Source organism: Gallinula chloropus (assembly GCF_964237585.1).
Source record: "Gallinula chloropus genome assembly, chromosome: 10".
NCBI lineage: Eukaryota > Metazoa > Chordata > Aves > Gruiformes > Rallidae > Gallinula > Gallinula chloropus.
Window position 1 is genome coordinate 3102451 of NC_140095.1, and position 27111 is coordinate 3129561.

A 27111-nucleotide genomic window follows, 5' to 3' on the forward strand; every position below is an offset into this window, starting at 1 on the left:
TCTAACAGATTTATTTTTCAAATCAAGCACTACCCACTAAGCCAGAAGCAAGAAAAAGCATTCAGCTAACACACACTGCATGAGATGTGTAAAAATGCCTACCTAAAGCAACTCTGGCAGCTGAAGCGTCATAATTAATCCAGAAGGAAACCCAGGACAGGATAGTGATCAGAATAGAAGGCATGTAGGTCTGCAGAATGAAGTAACCAATGTTTCTCTTAAGTTTAAAGCTGAGAGACAGCCTTGGGTAGGCACCTAAAAGAGAATATTTGGTATGGCCATAATTTACTTCTACAAAGCCTGAAAACATTTTTCTGTCATTTTGAAGCTGTTGTTTCATGCAATACAAACGACACACAGAGTTGAAAGGTACAGGATAATCAGCTGCAGAATGTCTCCCAAGAATTGGGGCTAAATAATCTTTTATTCTAAGGGTACAAAGATTCTCTAGCTGCGTTTCTGCTTGTAGTCATAATAGTGATCAACAAAGTATAGAAATGCTCCTTCCCTGACTAGGTGCAGTACACCTAATTCAGCATAACCCTAATTCTAATCTTCTGTCCAAGCATTTGCCCTTTATCACTGGACACTAGAAACGATTTGGTGTATGAAACACTTCTTGAAATGGTATCTAGAGATCACTATTCAAGTCCAATTTCTGCTTGGTTTTGAAGAACCTGGGATGCACAATCTTTCTGTACTGCCTCCGAAGAGAATTTCTATCTACATCTAGAAACTGAATTTTGAAGACTTTTTTTTAAAAAAAAAAAACCCACACAGCAGCTTTCTCAGGTAAAGAGCATCACATAATAATAGCCCAACCCAACTACTGTCACTCTTGAACAATATAATATATAAATCAAAAGGTTCTAGTTGTTTCTTGCTTTTTTGATGTTTGTTTTATGAAATCCAATTTTATTTTCTACTCCTCATAAAGCACTGTCTCAGCTTTCAGCAAGTCACACACTTGCTAGCATAGGCTGAACTACAAATCTGGTGGAAAAAGGTTTTTAAAAGATTTACAGCAAAGGCAAAATAATTAGTCTAATACATTCACAGCTTAACACAAGAAACATCCAGAAATAGTAAGAGAAAAGTTTCTAAATTTCCTACAGACTGGCTACTTCTTGGGTTTAGGGCACTGAGCTGCCTAAGTGGCTTAATCACAGAAAATATACGAAAGCTGTAGTAAAAAATGCTCCTTTAAAAATTCACAGTTGCTGCTCTAGTTTATTCCTCTTCCTAACATTCTTGCTCAGATCCTGAACTACACTTTGAGAATTAAGTAATTTCTAAAAGTCTTCCCAGTGAATTCCTCTTTAAACTTCCCCTCAACAAACCTGTAGAGAAAACGACATTCTTGGTGATAAGCTTGTAGTCTACAATGGAGAACTGTGGCAGTTCGATCTTTGTCACTCCTGTGACTGCATTATCACCCCCACGCCAGTAAAATTCAATGTCATCTGTTGTATAGCCATCTATAAAAACAGGAGTAAACAGTTAACATACATATTTCTTCTGACATCACGAAGAACAGTTGAGAGAATAAACTCAGAAGACACCTTGTAGTACATTTCTGAAACTAAACCATTAATATCACAAGTGATAGTGACATAGAGACAGACACAGTAATTCTAAATATAATTTCAAATTACACTCCTAGTTGTAGTCAATCTTGGGGTTTTTAAAGATATATGAATATATTACTAAAGCAAAGCTTTAAAAACAAATTAGGACTACCCACATCCCATGTAGAGATAGCAACAGCACGTTCTGCTTAAGGTAACTTCACTTCTCAGTGCTGGATCCCAAGTGTGGGATTGCTGTAATGTCAGCCCCTGCTCTGAAACATCAACACTGGTGACAGAAACACAACCAGGTCACCAAGTGAGGCCTGGAAGAGTTGCTTTACTGTTGTGTACACCATGATCAGCATAGGAAAGAGAGAACTTCAGCAGACAGTTATCCCATAGTATTTCCTCCGTATGCTGCGGAGTTTAGAATCTGACTAAGGATGAGAAGCAAAAACTCTAGCTCAAACCCATTTAAATTTTACTTGCAAAACCAGCATCATGATTGTTCTGGAAAATGGCTTTAGTGCAGTAAGAGACAGACACATTCAGCAAGGCCCTCATAAGAAGCAACTGTAGCAGATGCAACAGCCATCACACTGGATGGCAAAACACACCCACAAACAACCCAACCAAATTTAAAAAATAATAATAAAATCCCACCACCCACAAAAACACCCCAGAAGACAACGTATGTTCATAAAACAGATGCACAAAATATGAAATTGAGTTTGCCAAATGGCAGCTGAGCTCCCCTTGCATAGCCCGAAGTTGGTGTACAGAATTAATCAGTAAGATCAGAAATAAATCTGCTACAAAATGAGAAGTAAGACATTAATGAAGTTTTGTAGCCTTTTCAAGGTTTTTGTTGTTGAAAATTGCAGATACAAATAACTCAGAGAGAATGATGACTATGACCTTTTGGAAACTGACATAATAAATAGGTATATATTTGACCTTGATTTTAAGTTCTTACCCACAAATAAAGGACAAAACGATATACTAAACACCATTTTAGAGTGTTCAAATAGCATACAATTTGTTATTATTTTTATAGCAATTTTTGATAACCCAAGTAAAACCCAGGTGTGCAGCAGTAGCAGCAGGCAAACGAGTTTTAAGATATGAACCCAACAATCTACCAAACCCCCTGAAGTAACTGTAAAAATCAATCCAACATGCAGCAAGTTTAAAAGTATTGTGGTAGTTACATTCACATCAACAAACACTTTACAACAAGGGCCATTTATTTCCCCTGATGCTTGCTTTCTTGTTCCAAATATTGCATGGAAAGACGTCCTGCCCTTTCAGTGATGCATGCAGGACCATTACACCTATTGGTGTACCTTCTCCCAGGAGAAGCAATTCTTTGATGGGAAGGGAAATTACTGTTAGCCTGGGGCACTGGCTGTTGACAAGTCCTTTCTACTCCCTGCAGGATACTAGACTTTAAGTACTGCTAGATCTGCTTCATTTGCTTTAAGAGGTACTTTTCCAGGAAGATCCATGGCACATGCATGGAGATCATTAATGATTGTGTCCATTGCTAGACAGTCCCACTTCAGTACGATGTTTAGAGGGAACACGTTTGTTTCGGTATCCCTGGGAAACACAAATCCTTCATTCAGTGCAGTAAGAGTTTGGGCCATTTTTCCAAGGGTTACATGGTATGAAGAGTATGTGCAGATTCTGCAGTCCTGAAATCCATCAAGTTGTCATGATATCATTTACTTTTCTGGTCACAAGTCTCTCTTCAGAAAAAAAAAGGCAGCCAGCTTCCTTGTCTATCACCACTTTATAATTGTCCAGTCTCACTCTAGGCTTTCAGAGAAAAAAATACAACAAAATTTAAAATGAAATATAACAAATGAACATATTGGCTGATCTTAGGATGTAAAACCAAGCATGTGTTAAAAAAAATATAAAAGAACAGCCCTAGAGAGTTTAGGAAGGTGAACATTACATACCCTGCTATGAGGGTTGTCTTTTACTTTGTGATACTGCTGAGTTTTGCTGATACTCTATCTCAAATCTAACCTGCCCTCCAACAGATTCTAATATCATTTACTTGCTAGTAGGCATCAATAAGACAAATTTCAGGAAGTCTCTTCAAGCTTTCATGAAAATACTTCTCTCCCTTTCCAAGAAGGACAAATGATCCATTCATTTCATAACATGGAAAACAGAGAAAATAATATTATAGTTATCTGCACATGAATGCTACTGTTTACTGCTGAAGTACCTGGAGATAATTGGATATAAGTCTACTGTCTGCAAAAATCTGCCAAAAGAGAGAATGGGCCTATTCATGTCTCTAGTGGATGTTTTACAGATATTAAAGTCCAATTACCTGTGGCTATTATAAACTCCATCTGCAGGTATTTGGGACTCAAAACAACTCTACTCACAAGTTAAAATTATTTAAAGACCAACCAATTTAAAACAGTAACAAGCAGCCTGGAAAGAGTAATCTGTGGCTCTTGTCAAGAAAAAATGCAGAATTAATGAAGATCAGCTTAATGTTTCTAAATTACCAGATTGCACATTAGTAATGTAGAAAGTACTAAGCCCAAGAATGCTGCAAGTCATTTTTACAAGACTCTGAACTTATCACAGAAGACTGATTCAGATTTTAAAAGAACTGTTGTTTTACTATATATTAAATTGTATGTAGCACTGCAACCAGCACAGAGAATCTGATTGATTGTTTTATCCTAAATCATTTATATAGCAGCAGCAGCACGAATTACTTCACATCCAGAAAGTTCAATTCCTCATTTCTGTCATGCATCACACATCGGCAGTCAACCAAATCAATGCACTGTCCTGGTCATGTGGCACCAGTCCTGAGAGAAGGGAAGAATTGTCGACTCCCATTAACAGGGGTAGGGAGTTTATCATTGCCTGTACTTCAAGCAATGACAGATGATGAAGCACTATAGAAGAAAAACAAACAACCAGTAGAATATAAAATAAAAACCTCTTCATACAAAACTACAAGCCCCCCACCCTCTCCAATTGTTTCCAGTCTATTTAAGAGAAGTAAGAATTTGAAATTCTTTAAATGCAAGCAATCTATCATGAAAGCTGTAGTATTACTCACTGAGCATATGCACAGACACAGGACAGTTATCAGAAACACCACACAATGGAAGAGAGAAGCCAATTTCTCTAAAAAGCTCAGGATTTATCAGTAGGATCCACTACTTCACAATGCTTCTGTTTCTACGTAAACAGCTGGACTGTGTTTTAGATTGATATATAAACACAGACACATCTACAGTATGCACACTCTGTAGGAATTCAAGTGGTCCATATTACTAATATTATGGTAGCACCTGGAGACTAAAGATAAGACATTTGATGATTTGTGGGAAAAAAATAAATGACAAACATGCAAAACAGTGAAAATGTGACTAAACCACAGGATTCTGAGGCCATGCATTAACCTTGCTCTTCTCTGAACCATCAACAAATTATCTAAGCATGGCTGCAACAGCATCAGGCAATCCAGGCACAGATTTGGCATCGTGTCTGAGCTAAGGAGAACTACTTCAGCATTAACAATGAGACAAAAGGATCCTGTTGGGAACTGTCTTAATTCTAATGCTGTCAGCTCCAGCTTATCCAAAGCATCCCTTTAGTTACCTCTTCTATCAGCCATCCTGGACACTGTCAGTATTGATGTATGGTGAAGTATAATTTGGCCACTTCAACAACATTTTTGCTCAGCAAGTCTGGAGGCTCAGTAAACGCTGGCCTTACTCAATCTTTCTGATTACCTGAGGTTCTTCTCTTCATCTCACCAAAGCAACACATAGGAGAACACAGCTTGCAGCAGGTTGTTGAGTTAAATGCTATTATAAAGCAACCATTTACATGAAGAACCCCTTGCACATTGTGGAGAGTAACATTTTTGCTTTATACATACAGTGTGGTTTTGAAAACAAAAATAAAATCACAAAATGAGTTCACATACAAAACACAAAAATCTCTGGACTCCTAGGTATGCAGTGAATACATCACCTAATCTCTCCTACCTCTGGTGCTATCAATTGGATGGTACTGTGCAGCTAGTCACATTAGAGTAGCTTCCCAAAATAAAATGGTGGAATCTGATGAATTATCTCTGTACCAGACAATGTTTTGATTAAAAGAATACAAAAATATCCTGAGTTGGCAGTCTTAAAACATACTAGATTACTTAAATGCAAGACATAATCGATCACACTGACAAACTTGACACCCACAGACCCTGTACCATGAGATGAACACTATACAGAAATATTAAGTAAATGGTTAATCCTGTTTCTATAACAGATCACAGAACACCTTTAGCAGCATTAGCTAAGTATTTTTAAACATAGAACTACCAGTTTCTCCGTCTCCAAGATTATCTTCAGTAGGTTTTGCATTTGCACAGCATAAACAAGAAAATTACTTATGATTTTATAATTAACATGCAAAATGCATTTTGAAATTCCAAAACCCTTCAAAACACCCAAACTCAGTTCCCTGCATCACTTCATTCTTTATCATCCACGTATTCATTCAAAGACATAGCCAGAAAGAATAAGTTAGAAGTGTTTCTTTGAAACTGAAGGGCTGAAGTCCCTCCGTTTGTTCAGTCTCAAGAAGAGGAAGCTGAGGGGAGACCCCATCATGGTCTGTGGCTTCCTGATGAGGGGGGGTGCAGGGGCAGGTGCCAATGTCCTCTCTTTAGTGACCAGCAAGAGAACCCGAGGGAACGGCATGAAGCGGCAACGGGGAGGTTTAGGTTGGATGTTAGGAAGAGGTTCTGTACTGAGAGGGGAGTCACGCAGTGGAACAGGCTGCCCAGGGAAGTAGTGACAGTTCTGAGCTTGGCTGAGTTCAAAAAGTGTCTGGATGAGGCACTCAGTCCCATGCTCTGACTTGGCTGGCCCTGTGCTGAGCCAGGAGTTGGACTTGATGATCTTTAAGGGTCCCTTCCAGCTCAGGAGATTCCACGGTTCTATGAATTAGCAGAAACTTTCAAAGCTGAGGACAATCCAAGTGACTATGCACTGGAACCAGTGAAGTGATACAAAGGAGGAGATGGGAAGTCAGAGTTTGTGTACTGCTGAACACATTAGGCATAAGAGAAACTGGAAAAAGCAGATTATACTTGTTTCTTGTTCCTCTTTCTCACCTCCCCAAAATTCTTTGTGCATAAAAAATTAAAATCCCTTTTCCCCTAAGGCTCTGGGGGTTCAGATACACAAGTTGCAGAGTTTTCTGATTGCAATGAAAGTCTACTGATACTTAGATTAAATTGGTATCAATTTTAAAAACAATCACCTTCAAGTTGAACAAATGGTTCCTTACTGGAGGTGGTGAGAAGAAAGAAGGGAAGAAGGGTGCAACTCTGTAATTACTGTAGGACAGTGCATAGTTATAAAAAAAAAGGTGTTTTGATGGACAAGTGACATTATGAAATTGATTCCAGGGCTCAGAGTAGGCTTTAGCATGGTGTTAGCAGAACCAAGTTTAATTTTCATGTAGGCACTTCAGGCTGATTCTTGCTTATAGTAAGGTCAGTCACTGGTAGAATAGGTGTCCTGGCACAACCCATTAAATATCATTGCTAGTTTTTGTCCTAATAATTTAAATGAAAAAGTGATTGTACTTCAGGGCATTTCCAGCAAAATGTTTGCACAAGTAAGTTTGCAGTGTTACAATACTTCTAGGAAAAGAGAGACCAGAACCAGATAGGGAGAACTGTATCAGTGCAACAATATTAAAAACCCCCAAACCTTCTAGCTCTGAGAACTTGGCAATTTCTTGCAATCTTTCTGCTTCCATAAGCTCAGTTACTCCCACCAGCATGAATGATCTAAAAAGTTATTGGATTCAACACTGTGGAGATTCTGCAAGTCTAAATTCCTTACATAACAGAATACATACAGCACAGTAGTGCCTGGTGATATGAAGCTAACAATTCCTAATTGGCCCAAAGCAGATGCCATATCATTGAATCTCTATTTTTTCTGATACTCCAGTGACAGCTGGGCACCACACTGTCCAGTACTAGTCCCTGCAGTGCTATACACTGGCACTTTCTGTGCAGCTTGGAGTACAGATCTTTCCCAAATCTATGGCAATTCATAAAGCACAGGCAAGAAAGCTCTTCATCTTATTCTTCTGATCTCCATCATTCATTTGTGCTTGCTGCTTCCTGCATACCAAGTGCTCGGTTTATGTATTAAGCATATCCCTGAACACAGGAACATATTACACATCTGGTCCAGTTTTACTTATTTAAACATCTAAAGTTCAGGGATTTGCATCGCTGTTGAGATTACATGTCTGATTTCTGTAGGCAAGCAAATAACATTAGATAACCACACACTCTTTATACAGTACCTGGAAGCATCCTATCCCATACCTCTGCATGAGTTTCTATTATCTAACCCACTTAGTTCATCTGGCAGAGGACCTCTTCTGAGGGTAATGTTGACAATATGTCAGTTTTGTGTGTCACATCTGAATCACCTTTGAAGGGGATTTCAGTGTAGCATGGGTGACATTAAGAAAATTCAAAGTAAAGAAAACATGAGTGCTTATACTCCTGTTGGTGATACAAAGATAGTGCTAAATGTACTTATTTCTCACTTCCACTAATAGTAAAATAGTAAAGAAAAAACCCCTCAATCTGTAAATGTCAAACTTCAGATTGGTATACGTTGAAATTCTGCATTAAAGGAGATTGTGAACACACAAATAAATGTATTAACCATGAGAAATCTGTTTTCTATGTAGAAGGCTTTCTAAGGGAGACAAATAAAGAAAGCTTAGTTTAATTTGTAATTACAAGCCAACTATGGTAGAGTACTGGGAAGCTGAATATTAAGAAGCCCAGGATAACAGTTTATTTTCTTGAAGCTCTATTTGATTATCACCTATACAGAAGAACCAAGAAATCTGCTTTCACTTCTCATAAAAGTAGAACTTCAAAGACACAGTAGGAAAGTGTAATATAAAACCATGAGGATGATATCAGTCATTGCTGAGGAAAGCAACATTTAGGCAGAAATTACAAATTGCTATTTAAATGTGAACTGCAGCTGATGTAAATATGATAAAAATGAATACATCAATTCTTAAGTGATCTATTTCAATGCCAAATCACAAAATGAACAAAGCTCATGTGAAAATAACCATTTTGAAAAGACAAGTGTAATCAGGTATAGGCAGACAATGGCCTTTTTTTTCCGAGTAATCTACAAAGTGAAAATATAAAGTATTTACTATGTTTCATGACTTTAAAATGGTACTGCATCATTCATAACTTTTTTCCTCACACTTAAGTCTAAGAAATCAAGTAAAAGTTAAACAAAAAGCATAAATATCTTCAATACCACACTTTGGCATCAAAAATTCCTTGCAGAAAAACAGTTTGTTTCACCCAATTCACAAGATTTAACCTTAATAAGAAACAAAACCCATCTCTCCTGAAGCTCAACTGTGGCAGACACACTGAAGGACTAATTCAGACCACCAAGAGACTATTCAATACCTTATTGAACCTTCTACCATACCCAACAACTTCCAGTGTGAAAAGGCTGATAACAAAGTACACATTTAACATAAAAGGCTAAAAAATGTTCACCTGATCAGAATTCAGTAAACAAATCATGCATCTCAAATCTTAATCTGATCATTATATAAAATCCTTACACAGGTTGAGAAGAGCTTTGGTTTTGATACTTCCAGTAGATTTGGGCAATGTTCTCTGAACTTATTTCCAAAGAGAAAATGTACAGTATATGTGTGTGTGTATATATATATATGCATGTAAATATATAGCATATATATGGATAGCATAAAACCCAATCAATTTTATAGATCATTCAATATATCCATGGTACATTTTTTTCTATAAACAGCCCATAACAACATTACTCATGAGAAGTTGGTCAAAGCTTTTCTGAATGAGTGAAGGGAAGCTACAAATACCTGAGGCAGTAAATACCATCATGCTGGTTCTATGCTATTATCCTGGCCTTCTTGCCCTGTTGACAGTATATTTCCTCAACCAAAGCAATTTTGAAGACCTGCCAGTATCTCGAAGCTTATCAGCGTCTTTCAGCCTCCTCTTAGTCTTCACTCATCAAGTTTCTTGTGCCATGCTTGTCTGTATCTGAGCAAATTAATTTGGTGTCATCTCACTTGCAGATATGAGGAAATAGTTGTATTAAAAAGGACATACTTGAAAAATAGCTAAAAAATGGAGCTTTTGCATGGGTAGTATCAACAATGAAAGGATCAAATATGAAATCTCTTATGTGTTTTTAATTGAAGCCTATGACTAATGATTCAATTTGAAAGTAGTTATGTTTTTGCATAATATTAATGATCCAACTTGGGTGCAGAGGGAACAAGTTTCTATACTTTGATGCAGATATATCCTGAATTTCTCAACAGTATTCCAAAAAGATAGTTTTGAAGATTGATGAAAAACCCCTAAACTCCAACTTTTTGCATAAAACTGAAGGCTGTTTCTGATGTCTGAAAATGATTATTAGCAACTGTCTTCTGCTCAAGTAGGCCATGTTTCAAGAAGAGAACTTTCACAGTAAAATGCACATCCACACTGAGTGGGCATAAACAAAAAATTACTTTCTCCTCCCACCCTTTATCACGAACAAACATCATGTGAGAAAACTAATACCCTATCACCAATTCCATCATTTCAGCCTGTACTCATCCTTAAGTTCTGAGCTGACCCCAACACTTTTATCTCATTTGGTTACACTAACTTGACATTTATACAGAGGAATAATTGAGTCCAAAGCAACTATGTATGTTCTGGAAATCATGAAATGGCTCAGACATTGAATATTGTTTTCTAAGAGGTAAATAAATCTTCCAATTTGCTTACTTAAGAGAAGACTTCATTGAAAGACTATATATGTTGGACTTAGGCCCTTGCATACGATTTAAGAGTTGGTCTTGTCAAACCTGGAAATAGAAGTGTGAGGTACATCCAAACAAATGAATCAGTACAGCATCATCTACATAAGCTTAATTTTTAATACCTTACACCATTTGGTCTTGCATATCTCAGTTCCTCAGAATGCACTATCAGCCCACATTTGTGAAAAAGAGAGGAAAAATGAACAACATCTGGCAACCTTGACATTATTTATAAAACTGCATTAATACTCCACTCTGCTTAATTATTCTATAGCTGTATTAAAAATCCAAGGCCACAAGGAGAAAACCATAATTTGGAGAAGAAAGCCTTCCTGTCTGTCGTGCCTGTGCCATTTGTTCAGTTTAGAACAATATTTATTGATTAAGGTATGTTAGCTTGCAACACTGTGAGGCAATGTTCTACAATACTATTCTGTCTACCTGCAGCATTCAGGACATCACAGTATCTAAACTACTACTTTTATGTAAAGGTCTGGTTATGAAAGAACAAGACTCATTGACTGTCCAACAATATGCTAAAAACTGTTGTGATAAAAGCTAAACATTATTAGAACATAAAGCACCAGGCATTTTTATTCATGTAGAATTATGGCTGTTGCAGACACTTAACTGAGCCAGCAAAAATTAATTTTCTTTTAACAGTAAATTATAATACATACTTTTTCTAAAGTCAACTTTTTCTTAATAAAGATTCCTATTTGCCTAAGTTATCTGTCTTCTGAAAGCTTTCTTCCAAGGACAGTTACATGTACCTTTGCTGTGGAGAACTATTTATACAGTACCATGTGAATGAAGTTTATAGGAACATTTAATTATAGAACTTGATCTTGTTAGAACTACATGAATATTTCCTCAAGACTGCAATGGGCCTGTAACATTCCTAGATGTCCTTCACACTGCCTGGTTGGTATCAGAAACCACATTGCTGCCTTCTCAAAACATTTCAGTGGGAGCCGTTTGCCTCAAGGCCTAGAGGACTTTTCCGTAGGAAACTCTGTTGTGACACCTGTATCAGACAAGACAGCACAGGTTTGTTGGCAGTATCCCAGCTACTTTCCTAGGATGCTGAAAGAAGCAAGAGTAAATTCTTTTGACACCAAACCCTCTAGGTGGTAGAAACAGTATATGAAGAAAAGTTATTTGGCGGGTAACAAGATGCTAATGGTTGTGGATAGGTATGCACAAGGCAGCAGGAAGTGTAAGTGTTTTAACAGGAGATAAGACAAGGCCAAAGGAGGAGAAAAATCTACTTCCATTCTCTGTGTTTAATTGGTACAGAAGTCTCTAACCCTGAAGAGCCCTAAACATGTCATTAAGCAGCTATCTCCGATGAAATCCATGGCAAAAGCAAACTCCTTTCATGTTTTCCTCACTAGAAGAGTTCACTTACTCTAGTCCAGTTTAAAGTTTTGACTTCTATGTACCCCAAAGCTGTGTTCAATTTTCTTCTAACAAGTAATACCCTGTTTCACCTGGTATCCCGTGTTACCCTCTTTTCATTGACATTCTCAGACCAAGAAGACCTCATCATACTTCAATTACTTTTAATTTAACAAAAGTGTCTGTAACTCTTCTAACATTCACTTTTCTTCTAAGTAACATCTCCAGCCACCGCTTGAGGCTATGCTATTTCTTGAAAGAGATGTGACAGAGACAAGATAATGGCAACTGTTAAAGGAACTTCCCTGCCAGTAGATTTTAATGCGCTCTGTTGACTTTTATTCTGCTTTCCTCTAGCTTTCCTATTGTAACTGTGTCAATATGCAAATACGTTTTACATAAGGTTGCCTCTTGGGCTGGAAAAGCAGGATATCTGCATGTAAATGTTCATTAAAAAGAATCCAGTACAATATTTTAGCATACATAAAAGGGAATCAGTCTCAAAATACAAAAGTTAAAGCACCACATCTTTATGCTGAGAGCCCCATGTGGACTGCACCTCTCTCGTGCCTTTGAAATAAATATCCTTCTTCAAAAATTTAAGAAAACCACATGAATAATACAAAAATATATAATACACAATGCAGCAATGGAAAATGCTATTATTAGTAATTCATAATCATTATCTTTTTCTAATACAACTGCACAGCTTCATTCTTGAAATGAATTTGACTCAAAATCTGTTCCAAACTACAAAAAGAAATAAATTACTCAGGCACTTGGACAATATTTTTACATGAGCCTGCAGTATTCCATACCTGTGCTTGTATATCCCTATTTAAATTGCCTCCTTCCTTACAACCAAAGGTTTATTTGCATCACATGTCTCAGTATCTACATTTATATTCTTATTTTCTAACTCTGACTTTGCTTCACAAAGTGTTACCCTGTATGTGCTTGTGGCATTCGTGAATCAGAGTTTTTGTTTGGAAAAAATTGCTTCTGTGTAGAAGCCAGAAGCTGAGGTCTGTTACCATAAACATGAAGACTGCATTCCTCCCCTGCTCTGTAGCATCCTTGGTCTCCAGGCTTCTCATGGCTCAGGAGCACATCAGTGCCTCAGGTAACTAACAAATACTTTGTCAACATACTTCTTAAGCCACTGTCCTATCTGTGGTGCTCCCAACTATATATATTATTTGACCTGCTACTGCAGTTTTTTACAAGTACATAGATGTACAATTGATTAGGAAATATTTTAGTGCTACTATTGTATAAGGTAACTATTTGTCCAAAGCTTAGAACTAAATGCCTCTTATGTGGCAAAGAATAAAAGGGATTACCCAACACACATCCTTGGAAGGCACTGAGTTGAAGATCATGATCTATCTCATTAGAGTTTTATCATGTCATTTTGTCACAAGTTAGCAGTAGGAACACTGAAGTACCAAACTGTTCCAAGAGGGTTTTTACAGCCACTTTGACTTGGAACATCTCACAGATATGTTGGATGACTGGAAAGGCCACAAGCTGAATATTTTCTTGGGCACAAGGTCTGCAATTACATCCAAGTTGTGTGTGCAGTGATGAAATGGCTAAGAAATATTTTACTATCTTTCCCATACTAAGGACTCATATAGAAACACAGACTGAGTTTGATTCTTGATTTGTGAAGTACTAAGAGTTATTGAAAAAAAGCATGTTGCCAAGTCAAAGAGGAAGAAATAAGGCACTTTTTCTTCAAGGAACCAAAACCAACCTAGGTCTGCAAACTCATAACAATGCAGCTCTGTTTAAAAATGACCAGTAAAGATACATACAAAAACTGAACTGAAAGGGCTGAGGAAAAACAGCCCTTAGTGGAGGACCACACATGCTAGGTTGTTTTGATAGAACGATCTGTCCATTAACAATGGTAAACACTATACTGATAAGTACCATAAATACAAACATGTGAACATAAAAGAAAGGGTCATCCCCAAGCCCATAAAAAACAAACATCCATATTCTTGTGGTCACAAGCATAGTAAATACCAGAAACCCAGGATCAGAATGGCAAGAGGCAACTCTGAGAGGATACACCACTGAGCTTTAAGCTATAAGCTCAGCCTCTGTACATCCTTGGGCACACACAAAGCTTTTGATACCAGAACCACAATTATAAAATAAATATCTGTAGGACACTTACTAGGACAAAGGCAAGGAATAGGCCTAATAACACTAAATGCTAAGTGGACAGTAATTTAACCATAACATTCCTTCCAAGTTTTTGTTTGTTTTGGATGAAATCATATACATAGGGGGCTGCCTACCAGCTTAATTAGAATGAATAAAATAAAAATCTATGGTGTACTGATCAAACTGTTGTCCTCTTCACTAACCCAAATGTATTCATGACCCTGTTCATTACAACTATTTGATGCATCATTAAATAAGGAAAATAGCACTATACTGTTCACATTTTCTGTAGAATCTTCAATGCACTTGGAATAAGGTCGAGAGCTGAATATATGGAATTAACATAATATCAACATTTAAAGAGCATATTGGCAAACTAGAAGGCAATACATTAAAACAAGTAGAATACAAGGGAAAAAGAAAAGGAGATATTTTTTTTAAAAAACTCAACAATATGCTCAATTTCTTTTGCAATATTCAGATTCTGAAATATTTAACAACTCTAAGTAAGAGTATGACTACATGATGTAATACAGAAAACCATGCACACACACATACACCTAACTACAGATATTTTCCACATTACTTGACTATCAAGTATATTAATAAAAAGCCTATATAAAAAACAATGAATATCACCAAATAAAAAAAGACAAATAGGCTATCACCAAACTGTCATATTTGCTGTACATGATAATGGCAAAATATTTGAGGACTTGTATCTGAACTGCATATTCATCAATGAGAGTCTCTTTGAAAAAGAATTTTCATTGACTTTGTTGAGAATGATCTTTAAGTGTGTGCTTTTTCATCATGAGAAAACACGATGAAGCTACACTTCCATCATCTGTGTTCTGCAGTTCCCATATGTCAGTATTTCAGAGTCATGAGTAATCCAGAAACCGCAGTAAGAAGGTTTGGATACAGAGAGTGGTACAGTGCAGATGCTCAGATGGTGTTGACTGTCAATAGAGTCATGAGGGTTTACACCTGTCAAGGATACACTAATAGATGTTTTTCAGCCCAGAAAGGTGATCAGAAAGAACGTCAGGCTAACACTGGGTACTTGTCTCCAGTTTCATGGCAACTCTAGACAGGATTAGAAATTCAATCATGTGAAATATGGCATTACCAAGAAAAATTAATTCCAGTTTAGAAAGACTAAAGTTATAGGAAGGCAAAAATAGTATCTAATTGGAAAAGGGAAGAGGAAAGTATTATAACAAAGGCCCTTCCCAAAAAGGAACATTACTTAGAAGCATATTAAGAAAAATGCAAGGGAAAGCAACTGTGCTCTCAAGCTGTTAGTCTTAACTTCAATTTTGGTAGACTAGAAAGTGTTTATGGCTCTATTATTTCCTAAATCCAGTTCAAGTATGTACTTAAGGTGTGTGCAAATTGATCCATTGTGTGTTATGAAGTGCTAAATTTACAACTTTCAGCCAAATTCATTTTATAAACCATATTTATGCTATAGTCTCTTTTAAAATCAGTTTTCAGCATGGATGAAGTTGGTTTTTGGGGTTTGTTTTTTTTTTTTAAGCAGGAAAAACTGTACAGTTCTACCTGTATATTCCCTTGAAACCATTCTCTAACACAGTTTTTAGCTAAATAAGATCACTTGAAAGGACTGGGGAAAACTGAGAAAGTTTTTGTCTGATGAAGATTTCATGGATTGTAGCTACCAGCATTAATAAATTTTAAATCACTTTACAAACGATGCAACACTATTAGCAGATAAGGAGTATGTCACCTACCAATTAAATGCAGCCATTTAATCACACAAAGCAGCCTCACACAACAATTTATGGCATACAGCGAGGAATACAAAATCCAATTAAAATTTCAGGGGGAATTTAGCAGGGCAGAATTTAATTAGCAAAGATACAATTTTGCCAGGAGACTGTGGCTAACACCTGTTCTGAAGTGTAAAATGACAAGAATATGTAGTAACCACCGTTTGGATCATACTTTATGTTGTGTTTGCTAGACAGCTCCTCTAGTAGCATTTAGGTCCTCATTTCCCTTAGACTGAGAGAAGCACTTTTTCAGTTACCAGCACTGCTTACAAAAGTCTGACTCATTCCAAAATCCTAATCCAACCCAAGCAATACTGTTGAAACCCTGAAATATAGTTATTTTCATTTTTCTGCACACAGTTTAAATCCCACTTATTAGCATCTTTTACATGTTCTGAGCAGCTACTATGCTTCCTATAAGCTGTTGTGAGCAGCTAACAATGCTTGTGCCTACACCACATGGCAAGTGGGCAAGAAAGTGGTGTGAGCCATCTGAAGGTCTTGCTCCCCTTGGCAGAGAGCAAGGTCAAACAAGCAGGGAGGATGATCAGGAATTAAACTGGCTTTCTCATTTGGATACAACTGGAACGCCTCATTGAGAGGATGGTCAACATGACGTCCTCAGCGATGTAGGCAGAACCAAGGAGATGCAGTTCCATCATATTTTTAAAGCTGACTTGATCTGAAACATTCTTAAATCTCACTATTTATCTTTTGTATGCCCTAAACAGCAATTAGAACATTGATTTAGTTAAAGGAATTAGAATACCTGCAGAAATTAGATTGTTCATTCTTATAAGTGTTCCCTAAACCAGAAATCATGAACTGAATCACCATCACTTTCTGTGGTTTAGGGTTTTTTTGGGGTTTTCTTACTTACTTAGCCAAAAATTGGAATTTGCTTTGATACGTATACAAAATATCCCTGGAAACATACCTTTTGTCCACAGTTCCAGAACGGATATCTTGCAAAATCTAGTAAGGGTATTTCCTACATCTGGTACTTCTGGTAAGTTATTGAAATTACCAAATGTCATGAATTCAAATCCAAATTCAATTTTAATATCTTAAACGATCACAGTCAATGTTTTTTTTCTCTAGAATCACTGGCAACTTCATTAGCATTAACAACAAGTCACTAGACTACCTCACTGATGAAAAGATGAAGTCACTGATTAAGCTGTTCATTATATCGTGAGAGTTAAAATCCTGTCCTATTAAAGATGAAAAGAATAGCTATCAGAAACCCAACATTAACAAACCCTACTGTTAGTAAATCTACATGTAGCTACGGTGCAGGGCAAATAAAGCAGCAAGATTAAGTCTTTGAGCTTTGATAATTACATAAATAATGAGAAAAATATTTTTGAAAACCTTGCTTAACAATTCTGGAAATGTCTTCCTAGGTGGAAATGCAGAAATGATATCCAAAACGTTTATCTTTGCCTTCAAGGCTGTCCTTTGAACAACAGAAATATGGAACACCATGACTTGAATTCTCCTTTAGCTTTTTTAATATTGCAAATATAACTCTTCATTGTAAAATGAAGGTATATGCTCTGTATTTCTTACAATTACTTTTATTGAAAGGAAGAAAAATCCTGTGATTTGGAGAACTGAGTTAAGTCCATGTATTACTCATTTCCCACAACAAATGATACAACTTCACTTTGTGATAGATGTATATATCAAAAGATGAAAAAAAGAATTAAGCAACTACGACCAGTTCAGCTGCCTGTGGTTGAACATGGTATTGGCAGATTATTAAGCAATGTTTTTTTGAGAAGGGGAAAGGAATAAATATCTGGTACTAGATAACTTGTTTTAACTAGAATGTTCTAACTGCACAGATTAGCACAGTTGAAATGGAAGGAGTGGATCTAACTGTCTCTCATGAGGAAGGGTAGAAGTATTTAATCTTTCAAGTGAAACGTATGAAGTCCCATATGTTAATTATGACAGCGAAAATTCAGATAGCATCTGTAGAAAAAAGTTTCATAATTATTCAGTGTACTGAGAAAACTTGAGGCACTTTAGTATTCTTCTAGCAAACAAAAGGAAGCAAAAAAGAATGAACACAGACAAGCACACAGTAACAGAAGAAAATGTGTAAAGCAGCTTATGTAGTTTGGCTGGAACACAGGTCATCACTGGTATAGGATGATCTTGAGTGAAGACAAGAATAATTTGGAAGCCCACCTCACAAAACCATCAAAACAATAGAAATGACTACATTTTCTGTAGTATCTTTTAAATATATACAGCTTTAACAAATGCAATTTATTTTGTAAACGTGTTTTCTTTTGTAAAGTTCCTTTTAAACTGGCACACAAGTCTCCAGGGCACGATGTGTTCTCTGTGAATGTTGCTTGTTTATGCGCTGTGGATTTACTTCCCAACCCACTTCTCACCTAGAGCATTTGGCTACCCTCGCTCAGCACTCACTCAGCAAGTGACATTAATTATCCACTGTAAAGTGGCTGTGAGCTGTTGATTAAAGAAACAACTCAATTCCTGTGTGTGCACCTAGCATCAATTATAACCTGCATCTATAAAATCAGGTATTTTAACTCTTCACACAATAGCACTGCATTTAAAACTCTGCAATACGTAGAAATCAACATTTTTAAAAGACTAACATGTGACTTCAGATACCTTAAAGGCAGATTCAGTTCTAAAAGCTTGATTGCTACTGCTGAGATGGCATCTCAAAAGCTCTGTGAGGTATCATCTGTGAAGCACAGTCCTTCAGATAATGCTTCCATCCTGAAACCTTTGCATTTTCCAGCAGCCACTGCAAGAGTCTATCTTCTATCAAAGATAAACAAGCAATGAAGGAGAAGAGAGTGAAGCACTGTCAGGTTTTGAGTAAAGTCTTCTGAAAAGCTTCTCTCTAGACTTTCCATTTGTCTACTGCAGTTGCTCTCTTTTGCAAGTTGCAACTTTGAGTCCAAAATTTGCTCCAAATCTATCTGATAAAAGACACAATGAATAAAGATTTACAGCAGGGGCTTGAATCTCCACTTTCCATTATTGCCTTTTCTCCCATGACAGAAGATTTAAGTCTGTGTTACTCTGGTCACTATTTCTATCACTTCCATTGTGCTCCCACTCACAAGTGCTGTGAGAGTAAAACAAAACCAAGATTACTACTGGTACCAGACATGAGAAATTCTACTGCGTGCAACACATCACCCTGCTCTGGGAGTTAACCAAACTAGGAAATTCCATGTTGTTGCTGCTGAAGAAACAGGCTTGTGGTGCTTAGCTGGGACTCACAGTCATGTGAAACCATTTATATATTTCACCATATAATGACTGAAACATACCTACAGATTGATACAGACAAAAGCAGAGAGAAGCGTGGTTTTAAATATATATAAATACACACACACACACACACTTATATGTATATAAGTTAAAAGAAAATGTAGGAAAGGTAAGAAAAGGTAAGAACATACTCTAACTTTTCTTTCATCTAAGTTCAATGAACATAAAATGAAAATTCCTGGAAAATTCTCTCTCATCTAGAGAATCTTTTTTTTCCATAAATTATATGTTTCTTACATGCTTTCTACCCTTTTTGAAGATGGCTGGTGTTGATGCTACCTGACAGTGAACTTTTTCTGCTTTTAACTGCATGTAATGATAATGGCAATATCATAAAACTGTGTCAGCAGTTCACTGTGTTGGTCAATAATTTAAACAGCAAATAAATGTTTCTGTGAGAACACAAAGGAACATTTTGAATTACTTACACATAAGATCACTCACTTTAGTTACAAGGCAATACTTCATAACTGACCCTTTCAAGACAGACATTCCACCTCTTGCACTGATTTTCTGTACATTAACTGTCAATACAGAAATCCAGTTTGTAGTTCTATCACAAATCATTCACTTTAAACAGGCGACTGATGCTTTAAAAGAAACAGAAATGCTACCTTATCTTAGTTTATATACACATATATGTTTAACACAGACCGATTTAAAGGATTTCAACTGATATGTGGAGGTTATTTCCCCATTATTTACAAATTATTTGTGTTTTCTTAAGACATGTAATGAACTACAGGAACAGCCCAGAAATCTGCAGTCACTAAGAAACCAAGTCCACCACACTCACACCAACTCCTCCATCCTAAAAATGTGCTTGAAAAAAACCATAACCTCAATTAACACAAAAGAGTATTAATTCCAACTCTTTCTTTTCCAACTGTCTAGGAATTACCACCAAGCTGGATCACCTGTTACTGAAGATCCATATGCATGCTGTAAAGTCAGTTGAAAAATTTTTTTCACATAATATTGTTCCTTCTTCCTTCAAATAAGGAATTTGCTTAATAAGGAGAAGTTTATAAGTGAAATGGGGCAAAGCAGCTATAAGAAAAATTGAAAGATATGCTTGTACAATTACTTGGCCTTTATCAATCACATACTTATCAAAACTATCAGATTTAAGAAAAAAAGAGGATTGATTCATGATGCAACTATGCAACTGTGCTGATCAGTACTTGTGGTTCAATATCTGTGGCTTTTACCCAGCGAAGGCGGCAGCTGTATCAAATTCAGCCTTTCTGTGAAGTAGTATTTAACAATGTGTGAGCACAAGTAACTGTTGCACACATTCCTTATCAGTTTTATATTTTACTCAGTACAAAGTAGGTAATTGCAGAATCTCATCAGTTAAACATGTAAGCCAGTCTCAAACAGAAAACCTTATACAGTATCTTATTTCCTCTACATCTTTAGTCCTGATTTATTCTGACCTCTCAACCTTTGCTGTCAGGGTTTACACTTCAGGAGAAGGAAAAAACCGAACAAAAACCAAGCAAAAAACCTGAAACTCCAACAAACTGCCTTCAAAACCATCCCTCAAACAAGATGAAAGTCCTGGCTGGCTGCAATGATGACAAAATAATTGCAGCATCCAAACTAGCATGACCTCATAGCTCAGATTTTGCTGAAAACTCTGACCTGAGAGTGGCTTTATTGAAATATTCCAGATCCTCATGTCTCCTTGAGCTCTGCTGCTATTAATAACATGTGCAGCAGGGCTTATTCTGGTCTCTGTTTATGGCTTTTTTAAAATTTTACAAAAAAGTCGTTTCCTGTGACAAATGTTTATTCTTGTACTTGATACTCTGCAGTTTTAAAAGACAAAAAACTCCATGTCCTCTTTGAAGGTTGGTTGTGACACAAAAGCCAAATATTCTCTCCCCATTGCACTCACAATCTGCCCTAAATACTCAAAGGGTTTAGTTTAAGTCAATTGTCAACTTCCTCTGCAGTAAAAAATTAAATGCACCAATGGAACCTTTTCAGACAGGAGACTGGACTGAGTATTTCTGAAAATTACATTCTCTTAACAAGTAAAAGACAAAGTATTTCTCTGTATTGTAAAAGAAACAGGGAAAGGGGGACCAAATCAGGAATTCATCCATGTGTTACATAAATATAACCAGGTGAAGTGCATTTAATCCCCTGGATTTCAAGATACCTGCTATGTTTTTCAAATCTTGAAAAATCTCTCAATTCCCTGAAATTATTTACTTTCCTTGAAAATACATAGCTAAATAATACTGATATAAAAATATTTTAAAAGTAAATGTATCAAACCCATGATCTGTTAATTGCATTCAAGCAGGACAGACAGCATATAGCCAGTCATGTTCAGGGAGAGACAAATCAGGTTAGAGTACTCATATACTGACTGATGGTATCAATTTCTGCTTGGAATCTGTAAGAAAAGCAAGAAAAAGCCATTGGAAAAATAACGTGCAACAGACTATGGTATTATCTTATTATGTGGTTTGCACTCATGGGGCCAATCTGCATACAGTCTGCTTTCTCTTGGGGAATCATTAGATGCCTGAATCGTAAAATGTTATGTGGAAAAAGAGAGAAAGCTTTACGAAAATGGCTTTATTTAAAGAGGTAATTAGATGTAAAGTGCATAATGCTGATAGCAATTATTGCTGATAACCTGAAAATACAATGAACTCCAGTAGTTACACCACAGTATTACCATTCTCTATTAGAAGCTACATTATACTTCACTTATACTCTTACTACGAGCAGCTTCTTCCTAATCTTCTAAAGCCCTAACGACCAAATCATTCCAGACTGCAATGACTTCAACTCTTACGGTGGGTTTGTCAGCCAAAGAAATATTAATACAGTAGAAATAGAAACTATAGCAGAGAGAGATGTCACCACAGGTCACACAAGTAACCAAAGTAGTAAATGAAGAATCAGAAATCTTTTTCCCAGCCTGGTGCTATCCCACACCAGATGCTCACCCTTACAGAAATCTCTCATAAATGAGTTCTCTTTGAGAGGTACAAGATTTTGTACACCTAGAAAAATGTTAGTGACCTGATCCTTGAAAAGGCATCTTCTCTTACGCCTTCCAGAACACTCATTTAATAGAAACTCTCATTGGGTACAGTCCCTAGGGGCTGGTGTCAGTGTGCACCACTTTCAAGTGAGGCACATGCCTGAGAGAGACATTTCCTGCCGCTCTTCCTGGTAACAATTATACTCACACATTAATCAGCATTTACAGAATAAACACAGAGCGTTAGGAGTTGGAAGGGACCTCGAAAGGTCATCTAGTGCAACCCCCCTGCCAGAGCAGGATCACCCAGACTAAATCACACAGGAACACACCCAGGCAGGTTTTACTCACCAATGTCATCTACAAGACAGGAATTTAGCCAAAGCAACGCCACTCATGCTAGGATGGCATGATGTCCCCAGGTTGGATTTTAACCCATGGACAGGAATAACCTACAAGGACTAAAGCTTCTTAGGCTTCAAATACATTTATATAAAGTCAGGTACTCATGGGCAAGCGTTAAGACCCACGGTCAATTTTCCACATTATAGAATTGCTGTTTGGGTATGAAACATGGCATAGACACAGAAAATACGGATTTGAGGACACAGCCAGTTTCACTAGCTGAACAAGACAGAATATACCTTAAGTAATTATATAGCAAAAGCACAAAATTAATATACTAAGAATTCTGGGAATATCATTGGTACAGTTTGGGCTAGAGAGATTTAGCATCCCTAACTTCAGTTTCCTAATCTCAGCCTATACAACTTGACTCCTTCTGCAGAAACTGGAAAGAATGAACAACCTCCAGAATTATTATTCATCTCCTCTGAAGATAGATGTGATGACCTGATTTCTGGGGTGGATATACAACTTTCTCTTGGCAATACAGGGAGACCCAACAGTTTATTTACCTAAATTTCTGACTTTTAGATCATTATTCTTAGGGGAGATAAACATAACTGAGGCTCTTTAGTTATCTTTCTTGACACCATCTCAGTTCTGCAGATTACAAAGCAAAACGACACTCTCCTGAAAGGAAGGATATAATTTCTTGTAATTTTGGTCTCACACTATACGGAAAAAATTGTTAAAAAAACCTATGCAGACACAGGCAAACTATAATCATGAAACAATACGTTCAATTTGCCCATGAAACCATACTATTTCTGTATCTACTATAAACTCTGGACACTAATGGTCTCAACAGATATATGGAGCATGCTGCTGAACAAGTTGAACAGGACTAATACCCTCAAACACCTCTCTTCTCCGAAGTATATGCAGACTATATCATGGAGCATCCTATATCCAACACTAGAACCCTCCAGTTGAACTTAATTTACTGCACTCTATACATACATACATAATGATACAATCCATAGTAAGGCAATCATATGGCATTTTACCCCACACAACTCTCCCTACCAAGAAAAGTAATCCAAGAGTTACTTACAGATACAGAAGGCATTTCAACAACTAAAAGTGACTGTACACATTAATATCTTTTGTGGCAACCTTGTCCTTTCATACTACAGAATCCACAAAACTGGACATTGATTTCTGTCTATCATAAGTGTGTTAAAAAAAAAAACCAAACAGAAGGGGTGGGGGCAGAAGGGGGGGAAGGAAGGAAATAAAACTTCCAGGGCATCCAGAAAATCACTCAGAAGAAACGTATTCTTCTGCAGCAATGTATCAGACAGGATTTTCTCAGTCCCTCTGTACTGTATTTGAAAAAGTTACAAACTGCAAAACTTAACTTTTAAAAAGATGCTGGAATACACCCATTTAGACAGCTAGAAGAGCGGCCAAACCCAAGAGTGCCTGACCATCTGTGAAGAGCCGATCCCTTATGACTTCTCACCCAAACAGCATTAAAACTGGGGACAACTTTCTCTCTTGGGCACCAACAATCCCCAGGTGCCGGAGGGCACAGCACAGTGGAATGGCTGTCTTGTTTCCCCAGAGAGCACCACACAGCTGGGACACACCATCTCTCTACCACGCTTTAGACATGGTCACCCAGGAGACCTCATGGGAAATGCTTTCTCACCATCACGTGCAAGTGCTGCCTGGCTGTGGCCAGCAAAGGTCCTCCATCAAACTATTTAGCAAGAGTTTACCTTTTGAGTAAAAAAGAACACTAAAGAGATTTCTGTTCCATTGTTCCAGTATTTGGTCAATCAGTGTAAAGCCAGTGACACAGAGTAAACTAGAAAGTACTTTTACTGCATCACATGTGGAATTTTAACAAAAGGAGATACATTCTTACGGTTACTGCTTGCTGTATTACATGAACAGTGTCATGTTCAGAAAAAAAAGCTGAACTTAAAAACCTTCCATAACACAGGGAATATTTATACTGAGGATCAAATATACTAGAAATACTAGAATATACTTGAATACTAGAAACTAACTGTGAATCAAAACATTTTCCCACTTAATATCATTTCTGTAAAACCAACCAGCATGGTAATCAAAACCCTAGTCTATAAATTACAACACACTGACATAGTTTAGGATTTTTCTTCAGTGTTATAGTTATAGACAGAGAATTTTTAATTCCAGTTCCACTGGAAAAGACCTTCACTTGATTAGTCCCATATGAAATTCTTTCCTTCAGAGCTTCATCTGAATGATTTTTTTGTCCTTCACTTCAGCACAACAGTTCCATGGTTTGTATTATGTCTCGTTGCTCAACTACAGGTGATAGTGCCCAGAACTGCAACCCATGACAAGAGAAGACAGCAGCAAGACGTATTTCCATAGAGCTGGCTGCAAGTCTTCAGCATCCTCCAAGGTGGGTGCATCATTTCTCTTTTCACAAATGCATATAGAAGAAAAAGAAAGGTCTGGTTCCAGCACTAAGTCTGTTTTTGAGTAAAACTTGTTTGCATAATTCTAAAAAGACTGTAACCTTCATTATCCTAATAAATTAACAAGAAAAGACATCTCTGTTGCAATCATGTTACATAAACATCTCACCGATAGAGATATATCATTAGATTATATTTTAAGCTCCCATATGTCACTAGAATTCATGCTGAAGCCACCTTACAATGCAATCTTTATGACAGATTTCTGTGGATTACCCAGTTTCCAGTTTTCTCTGACATTCTGTTAAAACTTTAATACTCTAAGCACTGTCGTTTGACATGCTTTCTGCCACTACTTTTGCCAAGCACGAGCATATGTTACAAAACACTAACTGCTGGCTCTCTGATTTACGACTTCTAGCAAGAAACGTATTTGCACTGTTACTGCATATTGTTTTAAAAGTACTAAGCTGACCAGTATTTTATACACATGTGACTGCTTCCACATGTTTTTTTACTTTTATCACAATCTGTTTAGGTAGAACATGCAGATAACATGACACTCACTGACTGTTAAAAACTCTCATCCCTACCTTTCCCTATCAGAACAGAAACCTGCTGAAGTTAATCACAAGAAAAACAGCTGCTTATAAGTAAGGAGCAGGACAGAATACAACCTATTGCTGAGAGGAATAAATGATGATGTTTGAAGACAGAAAATGAACAGCCTCTTTCTACTGTCTGGGCATAGGCCAGAGATTGGACATTACACAAGTGCACTGGTGATGAAGATCTCTGGCATACCCATGTTTGAAGAATTGGTATTATTCTGCCTCCTTGCTGAAGGATGGAATTTTTTTCTTGAAAAATCTTAGGTTAAGAAAGAGGACTGTCAGATTCAAAACCATGGATAATGAGAAACCATGTGGCTTCAAAGATCCAATTCTGTTTCATTCCTATTTGTTAATCTGAAAACTCCTGGAAACCCTGTGATATCACATCTTAAACTGGTAAGAGTATGACAATCCCTCTCCTGCTGAATCTGTTTCATAAAGAGAGCCATAACATCACTGTTTCTTCTTCACACCATTCTCCTTTAGGATATGAGGATCCACTCTATCTGATTCCCAAAATGATGCCTATTAAGCAGTAATAATAAAAAACAAACTAAAAGAACAAAAAAGAAAACCCACGGATTTTCAGAGCAAAGAATTGGAGCAGAACAGTATTAAAAGAAATGTATTAGTTCCTAAACAGCAACCCAGAGCATTGCCAGTTCCATGAACTCCCAAAATCCAGGAATTCTGACAAACTGAAATTGCTCAGAACCCAGCAGTGCCAATGTTAGTTCTGGATGACACTAAACAAGTCTTAAACAAGTCCACATTTCCTGGTTTGTAACAGCACATGTTTTTATGGACTTTTTCTTTCATTGTCTTAAGCAACAGAAACAATGAGTAAGACACACACAGTACTGAAGTGTCTGCAGGTAGTGATTCTGTCTCAGAAAAACACCCCACAAAATCACTAGTATCTATTCTCCTTAGAGTTATTTTCACAGCATGGACATTACACACACCCAACGTAACTGAGACATGATACTCATTTGCCAGGACTATTCTAGAGAAAGGCCCAAGACAAACTTACAGTCAGAGTTAAAAAAATTCAACCTCTTCTTCAGCTGCAAATACTGAAAGATGTCATTTTTATGCATACCTAACACAACTCAATCTGAACTGCAAAATACTTATTATTTACAAATACTTGTATGCATCTCCAGAGGAAATGTACACTATTACAAGCAGAAACTGTTGACAATTGTCTTCCAGAAAATACATCAAAATTACTTTTACTCTTTTGAGATCAGAGAGGTCAATGCTGTAGGTTACACTCAGAGATTCTTATTCTAGCTCTGCTTCAGTGTGGTGGAAGGAAAATGCAAATATAGGTCTTGAGTAAGACACATCAAATTCTTGAAATGTTTTGTCCAGCCTTACTTTTGGATTTAAATCAACTGTTTATACAGTGGTAATTTCATGCTGGTGTATCCATCTGCCATTCAT

The 27111-nt window shown here is 36.9% G+C and overlaps 1 protein-coding gene across 2 annotated transcripts in view; it reads right to left on the reverse strand.

The window, feature by feature from the left end:
* GABRB2 (gamma-aminobutyric acid type A receptor subunit beta2) overlaps positions 1 to 27111 on the reverse strand; it is a gene marked incomplete at both ends in the record, with an annotated part of 157496 nt that overhangs the window by 21080 nt on the left and 109305 nt on the right. For both annotated transcript variants that reach the window (XM_084268732.1, XM_084268731.1), the window contains 2 exons: positions 103 to 255; positions 1341 to 1478. In XM_084268732.1, the coding sequence (XP_084124858.1) occupies positions 103 to 255; positions 1341 to 1478 (291 nt within the window). The remainder of the gene's footprint in view (positions 1 to 102; positions 256 to 1340; positions 1479 to 27111) is intronic.